We start from the raw sequence: 14,175 nt of genomic DNA, 5'->3' as shown, positions 1-14,175 counted from the left end.
CCTGGGGGACCGGAGCTGCCCGATGCGGGAGGGCCCTGCAGCCCCCGGCCCGGTCCAGGCCTCAACTGGGCTCGGGCAGGGGCTGAGCGTTTCCAGGCCCGGGAAGCTCCAGCCCGGGCTGAGGGCGGTTGCTTCAGAAACACAAAGTGGCCATTTTCTGTTTGCATGGGCATGTTTTGCTGTGAGGAAGCAGTATTTAGGCAGGGGGAGAGCCAAGGGTGTGAGCTAAATGGGTTGGATTGTGGCTGTTGGTTGGTTGGTTTGGGTTTTTTTACTAGAAAAAGCCCAAAGGTTGGTGTCTCCAACCAGAAGACACCCGGTTACAGACCAAATCTCAGCCCTTAGCAGACCATGGCTGAGGCTGGGGAGCTGCAATCGCTCCATACCCCTGTGGCTTTGCTGCTGTTTGGGGCCACTGGCCAGGTTGGATGGGGATGCAGGGGACAGGCTGCTGATCAAATAGCCATGGCAACCAGGACTGTCTCCAGATCACCACCATTGCAGGACAGTTTAGAAACCAGCCGGCTGAAAGACAGAGTCCAGAGCATGTCCTTCCCTTGCTTTCACTTCAAAGAGAGCCCAGAGGGCTCCCACCCAGCCACACGCTGCCTGAACACCCACGGGCAGCACCACGGGGAGGGCCTGTGCATCTGTCCTTGCTGCTGTGCCACCGGCTGCTAAGAGATACCTCTGGAAAAAAAGAAATCCATCCCTTTGTGACTCTGAATCTGACCCCAGATTATGATTAATGACCAAAAGCGATGAGAAGAGCTTGTGGTAACTTGAACAATGATTTTTCCACGCAGAGGCTGCGCTAAGCGGGGAACGCGAGACTCCTGAGAAAGCAGGAGGAATGCGCTCCAAGCCTGAACGCTGCAGATGAAATTTGTTGCTTCATAGAATCTGGGTTTTGTGCTCTTGAGTTTCAGCTGGACGGGGAGATACTGAGATAGCACGAGAAAGGCCATTTCTGCAAGATCTCCAGTGCAGATTGGGAGATCAGACAGACTGCCAGGATCACCAGCGATTTTATTTACTTGTCTTTTTATCATTGCTTTGCTAAACCCAATCCCCAAACGGAGCTGCCAAGGAGGGACCGTCACTATATAGATGCTGATCAGAGGCAGAGAGGAAAAAGGTTAAGATACAACAGCCAAAAGTTGCTAGATGAAAACATTATTTTTTAAAAGAGCCTGAGAGCACTGGGGTTTTATAAAACCTCCCATTGTATTGCACTAATAAGTCAAGTGTTCGCAGCCAAGCCAGCAGACACACTCCACAGCATCTATTACCGGCGTGTTTATTTACAAAGGCAGTCGCTGAGTCAAAGCCGAACAGAAAAGAAGAAAGACTGAAATATGGCTTAAAAGAAATACAGCTCCTTGAACTGGTTTTAATTTAAAATCCTAGGACTGGGTTTGTCATTTTCTTCTGTGTTTTGCTTCCTCCTTCCCATTTCTTCAAGAAATGAATTGTCCAAAGCCAGCCAGGCAAAGAGGAATTTTCCTCTAGGTGTCTCTGTCCCCATTTTTATTCTGTATTTTCTCTTGCACTCCCCCACACGCGCGCACACACACACACACACACACACTCACTCACTCTTCTTCTCTGGCTCTCCCCATCCAGCATCACCTTTTCCCCACCACAGCCATCTCCCACGTCCCAGTGCTCCCTGAATCACTTCACAACCCAAACCTGCCCCAGTGCCGCTCTGCAGTGCCCTTTCTCCGTTCCCCCAGTGCAATGTGGCCCCCTCATATGGGGGGCACCGTGTCTCTATCAGCCCACACCTGCTGCAAACCTGCTCCTCTCTCTGGAGTATTCTCTATCCCAACGGAGAGCATATGGAAGCAGAGGAACAAAAAAGCCCTCCAGGCTTTGTCGAGGGAAAGTTGTGGTTGTGGTAACACACCGCTGCCTTCCCCGGCAATGTGGGACAGCATGGGAAGCTGGGGAAAGATGGAGGAGAACAAGGTGAAAAGAAGAAGTGGAAGGAATTTTAAATGAAAGGAAAAATTTACATTCAATAACTTACATTAAATTATTGCTTTATTTCTGGTTCTATGCAAGTCTCTGACATGCTCCACTCTGCCCCCCCCCGAGATGCTGTGTCTGCCCCCAAACAGCCCCATAAGGAGGAGAAAGACCTGAAGGGATCCTGCCCAAAAAAGGAGCCTTCCCAAGACTTGGATCTACAATGGAGTCTCAGTTAGATGGAAGTCCCCAGCCAAGGTACGCCCTCCTACTCAGCAGAGTCCGGTCCCACCACCATCCCCTGTAGATGTTGAAGGGTGGGAGGGAAAGGGAAGGAAAAGCTCCAGCCCCAGTGTTTTGAGAGGTGTCCTCCCTCCAGACCATGCATGAATGAGGCATCAGGATGTGGAGCAGCCCATAATGGAGAGGGCACAAGGGAGAAGTCGACCAAAAGATGAGCACAGGGTGGGAGGAGAGGAATTGTGGCAAGATGAGAGTTACCCAGCTCTCCCTCACCTCTCCCCCCAGCCCCTGTCTCATCGAATGCGGAGGTATGAGGGGATGGAGTAATTGAAGAGTAAGTAGTCCATTTTGTATAAATTAAAGAGTCTCCTTTGGTAGAAAGGGCTAATGTCCTGGAAGAACTGGGCCGTCATGTCGTCTGTGGTCCTGGTGGTCTTGGACGAAGATGGGAACTTGATGCTCGTGTCAGCCCCAACCAGCTGGAGGATGTAGTTGGCGTCTTCAGCCAAGGTCTCATACTTGCCCACCACGTCGTAGTGGACGATGCAGGGGTGGCAGAGCGAGTGCACCCGCTCCCAGTGCTCATTGAAGGGCTCCTCCCGCTGCGTCCGCGGATCCAGCAGGTAGTAGACGAACTCCTCGAAGCGCACGTCATCCCCGCGCTCCAGGGCCTTGTCGCTGGGCTCCCGCCGGTGCCGCCGGATGATCTTGGTGCCGTAGCGCTTGTGGAAGGCCGTGTTGTAGCTGCGGGTGAACTTGTTGCGATACGCAGAGACCAGGCGCTCGAAGGGCTCCCGGACGAAGATGAACTTGAGGTAGCTGCGCAGGCGGTGGTTGATTTCGGGGATGCTGTACTCCGAGAGGGTGCGCAGGTTGGCCGAGACGTGGGCCTCGTTGGCAGGGATTTCCAGTGGGTCCCGATACTTGCCTTGCCCCGTCAGCACCATCATCACCCGCTTCCAGTTAGTGCAGGCCACTTTGGGCACGTAGCAGTAGAGCAGCCCGTGCGTGTCGTCCACCACCAAGTGCCGCAAGTCGTCCGGCCGCAGGAGCCGCCTCTTGCGGGTGTAACGGTTGCAGATGTTGCTCAACAGCTCCCGTCTCTGCTGGTGCACTGCCTGCAGGGACGACTGCTCAAACTGGGGAGAGAAAAAGAAAGAGATGGGCACTAGCTCGGCCAAGCTCATGGTGGCCTACACACAACGCTTGATCCACAACTGTCCCCATCCCCTCCCCTTTCCTGCGTTTGGCAGTCACCCATGTGGGATTTTTGGGGATGGCATGAACTTTGAACTCAACCTGATTTGGTGCATTTAATCCTTGGACCTCCGGGGGGGCAAAAGAGAGAATAAAATGTGATGAGGAGACAAGTCAAAGGGGGTGTAGAGAGGGTCGCTAACCCAGTATTTGTTACAGCACTCTCAAACGCACTGGGCTAAGGTGCTCTCCCTTACACTAATACATTGGGGCATACATGGTCTCACTCCTCCAGGGCCTTGCACAGCTTCTGGCTGCGATGGGCATCGCCGCATCAGCCCACACCTTCACCCGCGGCTGCAGCTGAGAGGCAGAGTCGTGGCACACGAGTGCGGGCATGCACGAGGAAAACGGTGCAAGTGTGCTGCCAAGAGAAGGCAGAGGGAGCTGGGCGGAGGGAAACGGCCTTCAACGCTGGTGGTTGAACCCTGGGGAGCTGGAGGCGAGGTGGGATGGCAGGGTGGGATGGAGAGGAGCGAGGTGCTGCTAGAGGTGGTGGTGAGGCCCTCCCCAAGGACTTTGGGTTTTTTCCTCCTGAGGGGCTTTTTCCACCCAGGACAGACTGATGCCTCAGCTCTGGTCCCAGTCTCATCTGCCCACAGGGAGGTCCTTCTTCTTTATCCCTTCTGATCCCTGCATCAAGGCCTGACAGCTGCTGCATTGCATTCACAGGAGCCCAGAGCTCCACCCAACCCCTGCCCCAGCTGAGACTCCCCTCCAGATTTGGGGACATGACCTTTCCTGTCACGGTTTTCATCAGAAATCCCAAAATGTCATTAAACCATCTGGGAAAGGAAATTATTTCCAGGAACTCAAAAGCAGAAGGTCCTCTCCCCCTCCTCTTGCCCACTCCCCTCCCCGTTTTGCTCACGAGGGTTGGGGGAGGTTTTGTCTTTGGCCCCAAGGTCAGCGCTGGGAACCTCCCACGGCTTCATCAGGGCCGCAACCGCTAACGGCTTCACCACCCGTGTGCCAACCCAGGGCAGCTCTGAACCCTGGAGCTGTTGCTCCAACGCAATGCAATGACCCCCGTGTCGCAAGACAACAGTGGCTTCCACTTTGGCGTTGTGAGTAAACCTCCTTGTGACACAGCCAAACCCTTCAGTAGAAATCTCTTTTGTTTGGAAACCCCTTTTTGTAAGTGCTTACCAAAAAAAAATAAAAAGCATTTTAATAAGGTGATTTTTTTTTCAGGTGTTTTTTCCTGCACTTGCATAATTCAGAACTATTGGACCAGAGAGACAGACAGACAGACAATGTCTGCAGGCATGGCAACAACTAAATGTGAGTACTTTTCAACAGCCGCCCACTGGAATAAGTGCATGTCTTGCAGTTATTTCAGAGCAAAATTGCTCCCTTCATTTCCTTCTCTTTAAAAGCCAGAGAAATTAAGTATCACTTCTAAGGAAATAGCACCACGACATTCCAGCAACATTAGGATTTGCTGCATCGTGGCCAAGGAAGTCCACAGTTGCCATTTTCCCCTGAGCAAATGTAATTTGGGTGCTCATGGACAAAAAAGCATCAACCTGGACAGTACCAGAAAGCTGAGATGGCCCAGAGCTGGCTTTGAAATCCTCAGTGAAACCTCCTGGGCCTGCACAGCTGTGACTCAGCCCACCGGTCATGAAACAGGTTTTTTAATGAACATTTTTGTCTCATCAGTTCTTTATCACAGAATCCCAGACCGTTAGGGATTGGAAGGGACCTCCAAAGCTCATCCAGTCCAATCCCCCTGCCGGAGCAGGAACACCCAGATGAGGTTACACAGGAAGGCGTCCAGGCGGGTTTTGAATGTCTGCAGAGAAGGAGACTCCACAACCTCTCTGGGCAGCCTGGGCCAGGGCTCTGTCACCCTCACTGAGAAGAAGTTTCTTCTCCAATTGAAGTGGAACCTCCTGTGTTCCAGTTTGTGTCCGTAATCAACAATTACTCCCCAGAGCAGTGTGCTCTTTTACTTTGGATGCAACCAAAGGCTCAGGCGCGGGGCCCTTGGGGTGGCTGGAGACAGCGCGGCGCCCCACACTGTGAAGGGGTGGAAGAAGGGGTCGACCCCCAGTGCCCACCTCCCTCTTCACCCCTGCCCGCGTCCCTCTCCATCACCTCACCTGGTCGCTCTCGTACAGGGCCTGGAGCGGGCTGCGGCCGGCCTTCCCCTGCCAGCGGGATCCCATGGCCCTGTCTTCTGTGGCTGAAAAAGAGCGAGAAACATCAGCAGGGTTGGGAGGGCTGCATCCCTCACCCCCTCTGCAGATGCTCAAGTTGGGATGAGGCAACATTTCCCAAGAAGTGACAAATCTGTTTGGCCCTGGAAGAAGATCCCCCTTATTTCTTAACAAAACCTGCAGGTAGGGTTCCACAGGTCCAGACCATACCTTTAAACAAATAAAAGACCATAAATAAAGACGACAGGTTGTCACAATTTCAAAAGCAAGTGGGAACGGTTTAATCCACGTGCATTTGGGAAATGCCGCTGCATGCAGGCTGCGCTGGTGAGGGAATGACCCAGGAGGCGACAGGACCCGCCCACCAGCATCGCCACGGCCCCATGAGGGGTGAGACAGCATCTGTGCTTGGCTGAGCCCCCCCCAGACTCAGAGTTTGCATTTCTAGGCTCAGAGACACAGTCATTTAATAGACAAATTGGTCAGAGGCTTCATCTGAGAAGTCATTTTAAGTTCTTATTTGCTGTTCATTCTTTTTCTTCCCTTCTAAACCAACAACATCTCCTCACGTGTCTGAAGCTGAAGACAGCCACCCAAGCAATCCTTGCTCCTTCCTTGCCATGTAGATTGAGGGGGGTTTGATTTCAGGGGTCTCTCTGCAGCAGCACCAAACCCAAGGCAAGATCTGGCCAGCGATGCCGGACACTTGGCTGGTGACAGATGCTCAAGTTCTCCTGCTCATAAATTATGTAAGGATGCAACCACTTTCTAAGCTACGCAGCATCCGCTTCAGCTGCCAACCCTCAGCCCCAGGGACCCATTTCCAGCACAGCATAGGCAGAACCACGTGGCCATCCCAAACCAAACAGGGCTGTAGGCTCACTGAGCAGCTGTCCCACCTCTGCTTTTTCTACCTGAGCCTCTCCATCAACAGAGGATGCCATGCCAGGTCTTGCCTGAGCAGAAGGTTTCTAACCATTGGGTTGTGCAGCCCTGGAGTTGGCTTCCACAGAAGAGATGACACAGTGAGTTTTAAAATGGAAAAGGATGGGTTTTTTTCTGAAGGTGATGATAGGACACTTTGTTCAGGAGGTTCTTCCAGTCCTCTAAGTCCCTGCTCCTACAGGGACTTTCTAAAAATCTCAGAGGGACGTATGTGGTGGAAGGAAAAGTGCCTCACACAAACTAATTCTGGCAACATGAAGCAGTCTAACATAGAGGCTTTTTGCACCACAGTTTGGGGCTCTGGATCTTTTCATTCACTGACGACCACCAAGCAACCCCAAATTTGTTATACAAGTCGCAGATGGCACCTTTTAAACCAAACTAACCAGAAGGGGAAAATCCAAATTCCATTTTGCTGAAATGAAAACTGCTCTAAAGCACAAAGTCACCGGGGTCTAAGCTAAACATCATTCATTCTTGGAGCTGTAATTAGGGGGAAACGACTGCCTGACCTCACAAGATTTCATCAGCAGTGCTCGTACACTTCTGCCTTTGTGGGAAATGTCACTTCCTGCAGCCCTGGATGGATGGTGATGTGACTCAACGAGAACATACAGCTCCTTCCTTAATCCCCTGAATCAGTTACCCCACAGGAGGGTGGAACGGCATCTGTGCTAACGAGAGATAAGGGGTAGAGCCAACGTACACAGCGCTGGGCTGAGATGCTGGTCCCACAGGAGCCCCGTTTCACACTGCCAGGCTCAGCTCTCTGTAAATGATGGGGAATTGGATCGACCTTCCAAATTCAACTCTGCAGTAGAGAGCGCTAAACTCGAGTCCCTTTCCTGGCCAGGGCTGATAAACTCCTCTTCAATTTAAGAGAGTGACCCCACTGCGAGTGCCCTGTGCCGCAGCAGACACTTGTCCTATATTTAGTAAAGGCAATCTGGAGGTGTTTGTTTTCGAGATTAACACAAGCATCAACCAGAACCTTTCTTATGAGGGACTTGAGCAAACCCTGGGTGGTTCGGGCTGACCTGAAGCTGCTCAAAATGCAAATTGCTGGGGTACATGGAAACGCCGACCCAGGGAAAAGCATCAGTGCCTGGTGCAGGGTCAGGTCATGGCCCGGGAGGAGGCTTCTAGGGTGAACAAAAAGCAAATCTGCAGGAAAGCAGGGAGCAAGAAGAGGTCAGGCAGGCCAGATCCACGCTCTGACCCCTCTGGGATGCACCTTTCAGTGGTGCTGAGGCAGAGAACAAGCCTGGCCAGGGGCTGCTGTACCTCGCCTGGCTCTCCCAACAGAAACGCTGCAAAATGGATTTCCTCCAGCCTCTCCCCAGCACAAGATCTGGCAGAGAACAAGGCATCATCTCTGGATAGCAGCAAAGCCCCTGGGATCCCCGCTGTGCAGGGGGATCCAGGAAATTTTTTTTAAAATTAACAAAAAAAAAAAAAGGAAAAAAAGCTGCCAGGCTGCTCCCATTCAGCCAGAGGAGCCCGGGAGTGCTGAGCTGGCGGGGGAAGACGCCAGCGCTCCACACTCACTGCATCTTGACAGCTTCTGCTCTCCAAAGCGATGACACCATCCCCTGCCCTCGCCAAACCCTTCGGAGCGAGCGCCTGGCCCAGGGGCAGGTTTTTACACGGCTCCAACTGCAGGAAGTCTCCCCCTCCAACACCGTCTGCTCACGCTGCACGCGGCGGCCCCAGGAGGAAAGCAAAGGGGCTCCTGGCTCGGCCACGGGGGTGACTTTTGGAGATGGCGTTAAACCCCGCGGCAGTGGGGGAGATGCAGCAGCTGTGACCATGTGCAGCTCAGCACTGCACCGTGCCAGCACCAGTGGCTCTCCCCAGTCGCTGTCCCCATCCTTTGCTGTCACTGCATACCCCAAGCAGGCAATGGGAGGCCGAGCTCAAGGGGCTCCACATCTGGCTGAACTGCACAGCTGGAGAGCAAAACCAAGGGGAGCTGGGGAAAGGCTCGATTCTCGATCTGTGCCTGTTTCTTCCATCAGATCTGGGATGCAGCCTGGAGGAGAAGGAGGGAGGAAGGCCGCAGATGGGCAATGGCATTTACACATCCCTCTTCTTCCACTTGTTCATGCCAAGAGTGAGTCGATCACCCCATCCTGTTGGCTTACCCAGCCCTGGGATGCTCCTGGGACTCCTTGGGAAGGCCAAGGAATACTGAAATACACAACTGTGTTGAGGAAGGAGTATCATCAGAGTAAATTAATGGTTTGTGCTGCATTTTGGCACCGTGGCCCCGACTACAGCAGGATCTTCCATCACGGGGGAGCTGCCAAGACCTCCGCTTCAGGCTCTCGTCCTGACTTTAGAGCTTGTTACTGAGGTTCCCAGATTCCACCACATGCAATGGCAATCCTTCAAAATTTAGCATCGCCACAATCACATCCGAAAGCAGGGATGCCATTCAGCCAAGGTATATCGAGTTTCTAATGGGTGGAAAACACCAACCCTTGGCAACCGCTGGATCACCCTTTGGATAAAAAGTAACAAGACAATGTCCGTGATCCAAATCCAAAATGCTTTTCACTGAGAGGGGCAGAAGGAAATACCACCAGGAGATAGCATCATATCTGCATCTTCGAAGGATAAGGCAAGGGAATGGGAGCGATGCGGAGCAAGGGACTGAAAACCCCATGCTAAGGCAGTAACGTTGCCCAGAAATCACTGAAGGAGACAAGCCTGAAAGGGAGCTCAGGCACATTTTGGGGTCTCCTGTGCTACAAGTGCATTCAGTCTTTCCTCTGGAGCCTAAAAAGGCGATGTGCTCCCTCCTTTTCCCCTACAGCCCAGATTTTAGTGCCGTCCCATCAAATTCGAGGCGATTCCCGTGCAGCGGTGCCATCCACACCGCAGCAGCAGCTGGGGTTCCAATGCCTCGCCAGCTTTTTTTTTTGGAAATGGGAATAGATTTGAAAGCTGTGCATATTTAGGTGTACTGGCTGACTGCAAAGACAGCCAGATGTGTGTGAGGTGAGGGAAAGACTGGGTTGTGCTCATCCCAAACTTCTGGAAGCATCAGCGAATGAAAGAATTTGCTGTTTTGGCTGCAGAGACTTCAATTGCGGAGGGAGGTTCTCTGCAACCACAGCAGCAAATCCAGCGCCTGAACTGAAGAGTTTGGCTGGGAGAAAGGATTCAGGCAGCGGCACAGCAGCATTACCCAGGCTTTAGCAAACAGTCTGAGGGAAAGAAAACAATCAGAAGATGTGGGTGCAACTTGATAGGGGAATAAAATCAACACAGCATTTACCGAGCACAGCTTATACCCTGCAACCCGATGTGGTTATCAAATGAGCCGTTTCTGGAGATCAAGCAGTTGTGGGAGATCTTCACCCAGATACACGTAACGCATGAGATATGACAGACCACAGGAAACGAGGGCTAAAAACAAAGAGGGTGAGGTTTAAAAGGTGAACTGTAAGGGGCACAACCAACTGGAAAGCAGGTGGCGTTTAAATAGGAAATGACAGGCAAAAGGCAAATTCCAGGCAAAAATCTCAAAGACTGACTCTGGGATCAATACTTTGGGAATGAGTTTACGTACAAATAGAAAGATGGTGATGATGGACAAAACACTGAGAAAGGCTGGCAGGCCAAGGGAGACAGAACCAGAAAAGAGGGAAACTAAAGCTTCACCCTGGACCAGGTGGGTGGAAATTCAACAGAATTGAATTTCACAGTGTTGGAATTCAGCACTTTTTGCTGCTGTGCTGCTGGAAGTGGCAGGAGGTCCCAGATGCATTAGTTCTGGGCTATCAGCTGCCACTGTGACAGCCATAAAAAAGGCAAATGAAGTCCCAAAACGTATCAGGTGAGGTGTTTGCCATAGCAGCAAAAAAAGCATGAATGCCATTATCCACAGCACCGGCGCCCTTCGCCTGCTGTGCTGACAGCTCTGCTCTCCTGGGACCAAGGTGGATCCAGGCATGGACCTTGGGGCCAGGAGGAGCCACAAGCTCCTCCTGTGGTCCCCAAAACACTGGAGAGGGTTAAAACCTGGAGACTGAGTGGCCTCCAGCCCAGGGAAGTGAAGGGAAAGCACGCGTGCCTGCACATGAGCATGCACCAGAGGCCCCAAGGAGCTAATCCTGACCCCACCGCTGTCTCCCAGCCCCAGCTTCGCTTCCTGTTGTGTCTGTGCACAGCCTAAAAAAAGAGGGAAAATAATTGTGGTGCCTGGCCACCCGAAATGATGGGTCTGGGTGTTAATTACAGCCTGTGACCCCCAGCGGGTGAGTGGGATGGGTGCGTGTCTGTACTGCAGGGACACCCAGCTCTCAGGGCTGCCCCTCCGGGGCCATCAGAGATGCTCACTCTAAGACCCAAAAAAAAACCTCTGAGCTGGGAGGAAGGGGTAAATCCATCACATTTGCGATGGATTAGGGATGGATTCTGGATTTGGACACTGGAAATGGTATTGGTGACATGAATTGACTGCCTGGCACGTATGGCACGTGCACAGCTGTGCAGCCGAACTGTATTTACAGGATGAAGAAGAGTTTATGGTGGGAAACAAATAAGAACAATATTACCACTTTATATCAAAAAGAGAAACAACACCCAGGGCTCTACAGTGTAAAAGGATCAGCACTTGCTTAAAGTCAGTCACTGGAAGAGCCAGAAATTAGGGCCTGGATCTCTGTGTGGGCACAGCAATGAGCTTTTCCAGACTTTGCTGGTTTGGACTCTTCTCTGGCACTTGTCGTGGGCGATGAACGAGTGCTTGGGTCACACCAGTCATGGCTCAGTCAGCCCCGCTTTGTGAAGACAGGCTCCTCGCTGTTAAAATAACTGCACCCAGGAGACACGGAGAAGGAGCCTGCCGGCTAATTTAAGAAAGGATATGGAAACTGCGGTATCCAAAGCCAAATCCTAGCTGCAGCCACCGGCTGCTGAATCTGTCCAATTTTCGATTTTAACATCCAAAAATAAAAAAAAAAAACCCAGGAAAAAAGAGAGAGTAAAAAAGGAAAGTAGATCTCGTCAGCAGCAGTGATAGATCCAGACAGTTCCTGCAGCCTGAGCTCGATCTTCCCTCCTGGTGTGATAGCAGAGCCTGGGACACGCTGCCCAGGGGGCAACTGGACACTGTGAGTTCTGGTCCAGGGCATAGGGGCCAAGAAATCATAGAAATCACAGAAATTATATAAATCACAGAAATCATAATTTGGTTGGAAAAGCCCCCCCTGGGCAGGGGCCCGTGGTCTGCATGAAGAGCTGCCCTGCCTGGGAAGATCAGAGCTCTGGAGTCCAACAGTGCTGGTCTCAAGGAAGCACAGTTTAAGTCGAGGAAGCTCTGGCTTTATTTCCACCTAAGCACAAGGGCTGACTGTTGGTTTGGGTTTTGGCTTTTTTGTGGTGTTTTGGTTTTGGGTTTTTTTTAAGATATTTTCCAAACAAGGGTGATGTGGGCTCCCAAACATCAAAATCCCCCAACAACCTCCAGACCCAACACCTTCACACTGCTGAGTGTAGTGATCTCTGTTTGATGGAGAACAGGACCAAACTGGTGACCGTTTGCTCTCTTCCATGTGCATTCAGCTGTGGAAAATTGTGGCAATTCTGCCATTCATATCTTACGCATCTTCAGAGATAACAGAGCACCTCTGGCAATTAAAACCAGACCCCATTCCTATTTTTATTCTTACAGGAAGGTTTTGATTTGGGAATGCAAATTTTGGACTTCAGCAAAGAGGCAAATCCAACCCACTCAGATTCCTGCAACTGCTCAGTTTTACTGCATCTAAAAAGCTGTAGACAACAGAAGCTGAATTAAAATGCTAGAGAAGAAAGGAAAAGAAATCTAAAACAGGGCCACATGCTCGTTTTGCTTAAATGCGTCCTTCATCTTTGTGAATTCAGACACAACCACCTCCTGCTGCAAGTGGAGGTGTAACTGGCTGGGCTTCACCCAGGTGTTTGCTCCAAAAACCAGCTCAGTGCCTTGATGAACTGCCCCCAGAAAACCTCAGATCTGCTCGAGCATCTCCTCTGCTGACGATGAAGGTTGCCCAATGCAGTGGTGATGTGGGGAGAGGGGGACACGGCTGCTGCGTGACAAGGGGGTGGCCACAATGCAAGAGAGCAGCGAGAAGGGACTTGGGAGACAGAGCATTGCAAGGTGAGCAGCAGTATTTGGACAGGCACAAGCAATGGCAAAAAGTAACCAGCCCTATGGAGAACAACCAGAAGAGATGTTTTCTGATCTGATCTTCTCCCAGATCTTCCCCATGCACAGCATTGCTCCCTGAGCAGCTGCTTTACAAGAAATGGGGGAGTTCAGTCACCCAACCTGTCCCAGCCCCAGCCAAGTCCACCCTGCACAGCTTCCACATTGACAGCAAACAGATCCCTTTGGAGCCAACGCTGTATTTGACCTCTTTTCTTCATCCTGGGGCTGTAAGCAGGGGGAGCGATGGAGGGGAGCTGGCACCGACTCACAAAACTCTGTAGCTCTAATATTTACTATACAAACGTGTTTTTCTTGATCCTGACCCACATCCTCTATAGCTTGGGAAATGCCCCTGTGGCCCTTCCCATCTGTGCTTCGCTTTGCATGGTGTTTTTCTCCTCAATTATGGCTTGTTCAGTCTGTTCAGACCTGTGACAATGTCCAGAGGGTCAGCACAGACACAGGTATTAACTCAGTCCCATCGGGAGGTAAGGTGGATGTGGGCGACAGGTTGGCACCTAACGCAGCCCCGTGCAACAGGGGCAGGCAGCCCCACCACCGTCCACCTCCAGACCTGCTGGTAAGATACAGCACAGTTTATTCCTGACAGCCAGCCCTCTGCTCAGGGCCAAGCCTCGGTGAAGGCTGGCTCTGCATTTCTGTCTGCGGAAGCAGAGGTGGTGTGGAGTCTGTCTTGGCTCACTTGTTAGGGAACAGGAATAATCCTCTGTTCTCTGTCAGACCTGCCCCTGCCATCTCCTCTCCCATCGCCTGCAGCAGAGCAGCAACACAGAGCATCCTGGACCTTCCCCTCCCTTGCTCCAGAGCATTTCCAGACATTATGGTAGAGCCAAGGGGCAGCATATGATGAGCTGACACACAGCTGATACCCAGGGTGCCCACGCATCTGCACCAGGAACCCACTAATGCCCCGATCCTGCGCACCTCTCCCTGAGGGATGGGCAATGGGAGCATTAGGAACAGGATTGCCAAGAGGAGCCCAAGGTCTGCAGCTGGTTGTACCCTGCAAAGGTCCTGAAACAAGGCCTTCCTAGGTAAAGCAGCCAGGCTCATGTAGTGTATGGGAAGATATTAGATTAAGACATCCTGCTTCCTTGAGCAGGTCAGCAGGCAGGCACATCCCTGTCCCTCCAAAACCACTGCGTGATTTAATGGCATCCCCCTGTTTCACCAGCTGAGCTGCAAGCCTCAGGCATTGGCATTGACCTGGAAGCTCAACTGAAACCACTGGATCAGTGTCTTCTCTCACCAGCTCTGCATCCGAACTCTCAGCCTCACAAACCGACCCCAGGCAGCTTGGGTTTGGGCCATAAAATGCTGTTTTCACACACACACACCACCTGGATGTTGTCATCCTGGTTACCA

The 14,175-nt window shown here is 51.9% G+C and overlaps 1 protein-coding gene across 1 annotated transcript in view; it reads right to left on the bottom strand.

Annotated features, from left to right (window-relative positions):
• Positions 1–2,510: 2,510 nt before the first annotated feature.
• The window catches only part of LOC104543569 (carbohydrate sulfotransferase 11-like), a 12,290-nt gene continuing 625 nt past the window's right edge, over positions 2,511–14,175 (bottom strand). Inside the window, exons 2-4 of the mRNA XM_010188211.1 lie at positions 7,622–7,630; positions 5,583–5,659; positions 2,511–3,356 (exon numbers count right to left, since the gene is read on the bottom strand). Coding sequence (XP_010186513.1) covers positions 2,511–3,356; positions 5,583–5,648 — 912 coding nt within the window. The 5' untranslated portion in view covers positions 5,649–5,659; positions 7,622–7,630. The remainder of the gene's footprint in view (positions 3,357–5,582; positions 5,660–7,621; positions 7,631–14,175) is intronic.

This window comes from Mesitornis unicolor, unplaced genomic scaffold (genome assembly GCF_000695765.1).
Source record: "Mesitornis unicolor isolate BGI_N332 unplaced genomic scaffold, ASM69576v1 scaffold9007, whole genome shotgun sequence".
In the NCBI taxonomy this organism is placed as follows: Eukaryota; Metazoa; Chordata; class Aves; order Mesitornithiformes; family Mesitornithidae; genus Mesitornis; species Mesitornis unicolor.
The sequence above is the reverse complement of the archived record's forward strand: the minus strand, read 5'-3'. Positions and strand labels throughout refer to the sequence as shown.